This window comes from Chanos chanos, chromosome 2 (genome assembly GCF_902362185.1).
Source record: "Chanos chanos chromosome 2, fChaCha1.1, whole genome shotgun sequence".
NCBI lineage: Eukaryota > Metazoa > Chordata > Actinopteri > Gonorynchiformes > Chanidae > Chanos > Chanos chanos.
The window spans coordinates 46,331,636-46,340,430 of record NC_044496.1 but is presented as its reverse complement, the minus strand read 5'-3'; the positions used below and the strand labels follow the sequence as shown (position 1 = coordinate 46,340,430).

General features: G+C 43.5%; 1 protein-coding gene across 1 annotated transcript in view; it reads left to right on the top strand.

Annotated features, from left to right (window-relative positions):
• The first annotated feature begins 227 nt into the window (after positions 1-227).
• Positions 228-8,795, top strand: part of fat4 (FAT atypical cadherin 4) — an 80,383-nt gene continuing 71,815 nt past the window's right edge. Inside the window, exon 1 of the mRNA XM_030766006.1 lies at positions 228-5,333. Within this exon, the coding sequence (XP_030621866.1) occupies positions 228-5,333 (5,106 nt within the window). The remainder of the gene's footprint in view (positions 5,334-8,795) is intronic.

The following is an 8,795-nucleotide window of genomic DNA, read 5'->3' as shown; positions in this document are numbered from 1 at the left end:
GCAGATAACTCCTCGGAATACTATTTAAATACTGTCTCGACTTCCAGACAAGAAAGAAATTTACGGGACACACTCGGGGCAATAAGAAAGAGACAAGCAAACTTCTTGTATTCTTTTACAATGTGCACTGCCAGGAATACAATACTTTAGGACACGGTAAACTTACTTAAAGTTGATGCATCACGTTCAAGGACTTTGTCCGAGAAAGGTGGACTGGGACTTTGACCATGGCGCTTTCAGGTAAGGGCTTGGGCCGATTTCATTTGATTCTGCTGTTGTTATGGACCTCATCGCAATACTCCTCGTCCAGTCAAGTTCGTCAAGAGTTTCAGGTGCTAGAAGAACAGCCAGTAGGCACCTACGTGGGGACGATAGAAACAAAGCCGAGTTTTACCTATCGTTTTAGTGAGAACCACAAACTTTTTGCAATTAACGGCACAACTGGAGTCATATACACCTCTTCTGTGATTGACAGAGAGGTGTTACAAAGCAACATCATCAATGTTGTGGTCCTTTCCAGTCAACCGACGTATCCCACAGAAGTTCGGATTGTTGTACTGGACATAAATGACAACTCGCCAGTTTTCCCGGACCCAACAATTGTTGTTTCATTCAAGGAGGATGCTAGTAGTGGCCGACAAGTTATTTTGGACACTGCGACGGATGCAGATATTGGAAGTAACGGGGTCGACCATACTACTTACAGAATAGTGAACGGGAACGAGCAGCGAAAATTTCGATTGGATATTACTGTCAACCCGAGTGGAGAGGGCGCGTTTTTGCATCTGGTGTCCACTGGGGGCTTGGATAGAGAGCTCACTCCTTTTTACCAGCTGTTGATAGAAGTTGAAGACAAGGGGGACCCTAAAAAGTTTGGCTACTTGCAAGTAAATGTAACCATTCAGGACATCAATGACAATCCCCCAATTTTTGACCAAGACCATTATCAGACTAGTGTTTATGAAGATGCTGCCATAGGTTCCAGTGTTTTGCAAATAACGGCCACAGATCAGGATGAGGGAGCAAATGCAGACATTCGGTACTTTTTAGATGAGGGCACACCATTCCAGATTGATCCTAAAGCAGGTACTATTATTATAAAAGAGGCCTTAGACTATGAGAGCAAGAAAGAGTATTCCTTAACCATCCATGCTATGGACAATGGAGTGCCCTCTCTTTCAGGCAGGTCTGAGGCAACCATTAAACTACTGGATGTTAATGACAACGACCCTGTAGTTAAGTTTAGATACTTTCCCACCACTTCCAAATTTGCCTCAGTGGATGAGAATGCCCAGATTGGCACAGTAGTAGCCCTGCTGACTGTTACAGATTCAGACTCCCCCTCAGCTAATGGCAATATATCTGTCTCCATTTTAGGAGGAAATGAACAGAGACACTTTGAAGTGCACACATCTCCTGTTCCCAATCTGAGTTTGATCAAAGTAGCCAGTGTTTTAGACAGAGAGCGTATCTCCTCCTACAACCTAACAGTGTCTGTGTCAGACAATGGCAAACCCATGGCCAGATCCTCTTTTGCCAGCCTGGTTATTTTTGTGAATGATATCAATGACCACCCGCCCATTTTCCAGGAAGCCCTCTATAGGGTGGATATCAGTGAGGACATTCCAATAGGCAGCTACGTTAAAGGAGTCTCTGCAACAGATGGTGACTCTGGGCAGAATGCCAACCTGCGCTACTCGCTGGTGTCTGGAAACAGTTTGGGCTGGTTTGCCATCAGTGAGAACAGTGGTCTGGTTACCAGTGCTGCTCTACTGGATAGGGAAATAGCCTCTGAAATTGTGCTCAATATCAGTGCCAAAGACCAGGGCTTGCAGCCTAAAATTTCTTACACAAAGCTGGTAGTCAACATCACTGATGTGAATGACCAAATACCTACTTTTACACAGAGCACATATCATGTCTCATTGGTGGAACATTCTCCAGCAGGCACTGAACTTCTGGTGCTGTCAGCCACCGATGGTGACCTTGGAGCCAATGGCACAGTCCGTTTTACATTTGACCCTGAGACTCCAACTAGTGTTCAGGACCTATTCCGATTAGACACAGTTTCAGGCAGGTTAAGCACTGCCACTGAGCTGGATAGAGAAGAACAGAGCTCCTACCTACTGTATATTAAAGCCACAGATGCTGGTACACCGCCTCTGCAATCTATTGGTAAAGTCAACATCACATTGAAGGACATTAATGACAACAGGCCTGTGTTTTACCCTGTGCAATACTTTGCTAACATCAAAGAAAATGAGCCCTCAGGTTCAGTTGTCACTACTGTGACTGCCACTGACCCTGATCTGGAGAGGAATGGTACAGTGAAATATGCCATTACTGCTGGTGACACTTTTAGATTTCACATAAACAGCAACACAGGTAAAATTACCACCCTGGTTCCTCTGGACAGGGAGGAGAAGACAGCTTACCAGCTGCAAGTGACTGCCACAGATGGCGGTAACCTGCGGTCACACACACAAGCAATTGTCACCATCACTGTGGTAGACACACAGGATAATCCTCCAATATTTGGTCAGAGTGTGTACAGCTTTGTTATGTTTGAAAATGTTGCCCTTAATACAGTTATTGGCACTGTGTCTGCTTCCACTGTAGACCTGAATACTAATATAACATATCTGATAGCCTCAGGAGACCAGAGGGGACTCTTTGCAGTTAATAGTGCCACAGGTCAGATTACAGCTTCTAGTTTGATTGACAGGGAGGAACAGGCATTTTATCAGCTCAAAGTCATAGCAAGAGGAGGGGAGGTGACAGGTGAGGCTGTAGTGAATATCACAGTAAAGGATCTGAATGATAATTCACCCCATTTCATTCATGCTGTGGAGCATGTTAGTGCAGTTGAAAACTGGGACACAGGCCACCACATATTTCAGGCCAAGGCATCAGACCCTGATGAGGGCACAAATGGCATGGTCGTTTATAGTCTGAAACAGAACCCAAAAGGTTTGTTTCACATTCATGAAAAACATGGCCTTATCACACTCACAGGCCCTCTCGAGGTCACCACCAGTTCGTACCAGGTCGAAGTCGTGGCAACAGATATGGGTGTACCTCAGAGATCCTCTAGCCTCATTCTGACAGTCAGTGTGTATGATGTTAATGACAATGCCCCAGTGTTTGATCAGCTATCATATGAAGTCATCATCCTGGAGTCAGAGCCTGTGAACAGTCGCTTTTTTAAAGTGGAAGCCACAGACAAAGACTCAGGCCTCAATGGGGAAATTGTGTATGATATTGTCAGTGGCAACTCTGGAGAAGTTTTTGGGATCTTTCCTGATGGGCAGCTCTATATAAAATCAGAGTTAGACAGGGAGGTGCAGGACAGATATAACTTGCTGATAGTGGCTAAAGACAGGGCAGTAGAGCCTCTCAGTGCAAGTGTTAATGTCACAGTTATTCTGGATGACGTCAATGACAACCGTCCACTGTTCAACAGCACCAATTATGTCTTCCACTTTGAAGAAGAGCAGGAGAGAGGCTCGCTAGTTGGGCGAGTTTTTGCTGAAGATAAGGATTTTGGACCCAACAGTGAAGTGCGGTACTCGTTTGAAACTCCACAGCCCAGCTTTGAGTTAAATGCCATCACAGGGGAGTTGACCAGCACTCTGCAGTTTGATCGAGAATCGCTGATGAGACAGAGAGGCGCTGCAGTGTTTAGCTTCACTGTGGTGTCATCAGATCAGGGCTTACCTAAGCCCCTCAGGGACCAGGCCAAAGTCCAAGTCTACATCCAAGACATTAATGATAACCCTCCCAAGTTCACAAAAGACATTTACCAGGCCTCCATCTCAGAACTGGCCCCGAACATGACCCAGCTGCTGAGGGTGTCCGCCTCGGATGTGGATGAGAGCAAAAATGGTCAGGTCCGTTACTACATCGCTGAAGGCAATGAAGAGAACCAGTTCACCATTGATAGCAGCTCTGGTCAAGTTACACTGGTGGGGAAACTGGACTTTGAAGCAACATCATTGTACTCATTGAAAATCATAGCTGTGGACTCTGGAAGTGTACCCCTGTCCTCTTCTTGCATGCTGAGCATTAGTGTGTTTGATGAGAATGACAACTCCCCCTCTTTCCCCAAATCTACCGTCACTGTTGATGTATTGGAAAATATGCGAATTGGAGAACTGGTTGCCTCAGTCACAGCCACTGACTCAGATTCTAGCAACAATGCAGATATTACATACAGCATTTCAGCCACGAATAACCATGGTACTTTCAGTATTAGCCCCAACACTGGTAGCATCTTCCTTGTCAAAAAACTGGACTTTGAAACACAGTCTCTGTATAAACTTAATATCACTGCCAAAGACAATGGTAGACCTGCCAGGTCTTCGTCCATACCTGTCCTGATTCATGTTAGGGATTTCAATGACAATCCTCCTATTTTCACCCCTGGTGATATTTTTAAATCTATCCCCGAGAACCTTCCCCTCTCTTCCTCTGTTATGACTATCACAGCCCATGACACAGATGCAGACATCAATGGGCTGCTGGAGTATTCTATTGTCCAACAGACTCCGAGAGGGAACCACTTCCGTATTGATCCCAGTACTGGAGTCATTTATACAAATAATGAGATTGACAGAGAGTTCTCCAACCTGTTTGAGCTGACCGTCAAAGCCACTGACCAGGCAGTTCCTGTTGAGTTTCGCCGGTTTGCCCTGAAAAATGTCACCATATGGGTGACAGACCAGAATGACAATGTCCCCATATTCATCTCCCAGAATGCACTTGTGGCTGAATCCAATATTGTCATTGGCTCCATTCTGACCACGGTGGTGGCCTTTGACCCAGATGAAGGTGCAAATGGGGAAGTGGAGTATGAGTTGGTGAAAGGGGATTCTGATACATTCATAATGGACCGTTACAGTGGCGACATCAGGGTGGCATCTCAACTCATCCCCTCCAAGCTCATCTACAGCCTGACTGTGTCTGCCACAGACCACGGCACTGAACGTAAGACCTCCAAGACAGAGCTGACTATAATCCTGCAGGGTGCTGATGGCCCAGTGTTTTCACAACCCAAATATATCACAATACTCAAAGAGGGGCAGCCACCTGGCACCAATGTAATCTCACTGGATGCCTCCAGCCCACGTGGATCGGGAGCCAAGGTGGAGTTTTTCATTGTGTCTGTTCGAAGTGGCGGTAAACCTGTTGGACGTCTCTTCACCATCGGCCGTCACTCAGGAGTCATTCAGACGGCTGCAGAACTGGACCGGGAGCAAGGGTCTGACCTTTACCTGGTGGATGTGTATGCCATAGAGACGGAGGCCAGCCAACCCAGGACCCAGAAAGTAGAGGTGAGTGACTTGTGTCTTTTGATTGCTCATCTTGCGTGGAAGATCATGGCTGATTGTTCTCACATATTGTGTTAGATGAGCTCCCAGGCAATATAAAGTGAAGTCGGGGCTGAACATGTGTTGAAGTCATTGAGTGAGATCAGGGTCTCCACTGGAAAAGTAGAGAAGGAGAATAATATAATAACACATTCAAAAACACACCTCCATGTAGTGCCCTCATATAAGCATTAATTAAATTCTTGCTTTATTTTTTATATCTTTATATTTCTCTGAAGTTCTGCACCATATTAAATAGTGAGCTATGATTTTGGCAAGATGACTTTATTGTTCCACCTTCCAAAAAGTGCTGGCCATAACAATACCCCTTGCATTTGCCTGGCTTCTCTGGGAAGGGAAATATGTTTACAATGTCCTGTGTTTTGCTGTGGTCCTGCTGTGCATAATTTATGTCCTTGCTAGCAGATACAGATAGCACAAATAACATTTTTTGATAGTGTAGCTGATTAAAGACATCAGTTGCATCATGCTGTGAGATGGAACTGCCCTCTTTGCATGTTTTCTGCTCATGAAAAAGAAAGGGTGCAGGAGGGAGAAAGAAACAAGAGGAAACACGGTGTGTTGAATATCCTACCAGGTATCTGGATCCTGCAGAGAGTTAGAGGAGTATGAAAGGGGAATTATGCAGGATTTGAGTCTGAAGCTGCTTTGGTACAGGGTGGTCCTGGGGCTCCTTCTTTACAACATGGCCTCTGGCTCAACAAGCAATAAGTGACCATTAAAATTGGATGACCTCTTAAGACTCAGTGAATAGATTTTTTTCTCTGCCAGAAAGAGAAGGAAAGAAAAGACAAAAAATAAAAATCTTTAAGAGTGAAACTTAAGCTCCCCATTCAGTTTGCATTATATGATGCACCTCTTGGGCTCCTCTGAAGTTTCCCTTTGGGATAGAGTTAAATGCTCTGAAGTAGAAACTCACTGAAACTCAAAACCCAGTTTGGGTGGCTGGATCAGAGCCAATCCTCAAATGAAAAACAAATGTGATTCTAAATATGTGTTTTGGAAATTTCAACTGGAACCTAAAATTTCATGTTATTACAGGCTTGATGATGCAGGTTTATAAATTGGAATTTTTTTCTAGTCTGTGCAACAGAACAGAATTGGTATGCTACTTCCTTTAAGGAAATGTGTTTTGTATTATGGCTTTGCAAATAGATTTTTCACCAGCTGTATTTCTCCTCTCCCTTCAAGGTTCTATGAGTTTAGTAATATGATTTATTATGATGCGTGTGCATCGCCATGTGATGTTTTGTTGATACCATATTGACTAAATGGCCAACAAGTGGTGATTTTAAAACAGTAGGATTTTGAAATAACATTCATGTTTGGAATTATTAAGAAAAAAAAAAAGAACAGTCAGTATTCCTCATTTAAGCAGTCATATTCTAGAGCTGGTAAATATGAAATTTAATGTAAGACTACATTGATTTACAATCTCAGTAATTTATGAATTGGTATGCGTGCTCTATATATGTGTGTATTTGGTCTATGTATTTGAATGCATCTGTGCATCTTACGTTGTGTAAAGTTGGAGACGCATGGATGTTTCCCCTCTTTGGTTCAGTGTGTTGAAAAGAGCTGTTCTAATTTGCTTGTCTAGTGAGTTTTACATTTATGTACTCAATCCTTCACTTTTTCTTCTCTTCTGTTTTCCAAAACTGAACACATATTTATAATCTTATTTTTTCCTCCTCTATCTCTCTCTCCTGGCTCCCCTGCAGAAACAGGAAGACAAGACACACACACACACACACACACACACACACCATGTTTCCCACTAATGAGAGAGTACCTTGCTGCATTTTCCCATAGTTTAACACATAGTTTCTGGACCACCTAGGCAGGGTCAGTGTTCAGTGACAGTGTTTGCCACTCAAAAAGCATATCCAGTCGAATTATAGTGTGAATTTACTATCTCGGTTACACACACAGACACACACACATATGCTCTCTGTCTCAACTACTTATGTCTTAATGTCTTTCTCAAATGGTTACAGTCAGAATTTCAGATAGAACAGAGCACATCTGAGATGAAAGTGTGCTGTGAAAATCAAATTCTGTTCAGGTTGCTTTCTCTTTTTAATTTAAGTGAGCAAAACCATATCCTCTTACTATCAAATGTCTCAATAAAACCAACATTAAACCTTTCAACAGATGAGAAATGCTAAAACACCAAACAAGAAATCTAGAAAACCTAACAGGTCTTGACACATTAAATAACCAAAAGAAGAGAGAAGAAAAGCTGCAACTCTAACTGAAAGCTCTGTCTAAACCCTGCACAGATACACAGCTGAATTCTGAGTAAAATAAACAACCATAAGACACTTCTGTCTACCTCAGCCATCTGCACTGTGCTGCTCCGAGGGCCAGGACACCATTACCAATGTAGTCGGAGAGAGAGAGAGAGAGAGAGAGAGAGAGAGAGAGAGAGAGAGAGAGAGAGTGTGTGTGTGTGTGTATGTGTGTGTGTGTGCAGAGGCTACTTGTTTTTGCTAATTTAGGTGGACATTTTACTGGATTCACACTATTCTACTAGGGATACCTTGTGAGCAGGGGTCAGAATCATAATTCTCACTAAGTAAAGGATGCATTCAATATATGAAGAATATTGCCTTTGGTGAACTAAAGTGTGAAAGTGCTGTTTGGTCAAGGTTCAGGTTAATGTTAGGGTTAGGATTAATGTTAGAGTTGAAGTTAGGTTGTTATTCTTTGCGTTTGTGAAAATGAAAGTCAACTGAGTGTCCCCAGAATCTAGCATAGGAGGTATGTGTGAGTGAGTGCCTGTCAGTAAGTATGCTTGATTTTCATGTTCTGTGAGTAAGGTGAAGACTGGAACTGCATTAACATGCTCACAACTGAGGGAGGTAAAATGCTATGTGTGTGTAAATTACATGCTTACGTCCAATACATGCACATGGTAACAGTCATAGTACAGTGTAAGCTGTTCATTGATGGGGATATATTACTATGTGTATGTGTGTGTGTGTGTGTGTGTGTGTGTGTGTGGGTGGGTGGGTGTCTGTGTGCGCGCGCACACACGTAAGGGATTACTTGGGGGATGTGTGTATGTTTGTGTGATTTGGGTTACTAGTTGGGGTTACGTATGGGGGAAACAATATATATGCGTGCCCGTGTGTGTATGTTTCTCTAAATCGAGCAGCCAATCTGTTGGCCAGCTCATATTCCCTCTGTGTGTTTGTTCTGTCTCTCTCTCTCAGTGGTGTGTATGCTGTAGCTGGTGGAACAGGCGTGTGACTGGATGAAGTGCCAAGGCCTCAGGCTGCAAAACAAACTCATATCATTAACCTGACCATGTGTCGCTCTGTACTCACACAGTCCTCACACTAAAATTCAACCCCTTCTGCTTCTCTCTCTGTCATCATACGTCTCTCTGTATTCTTTCTT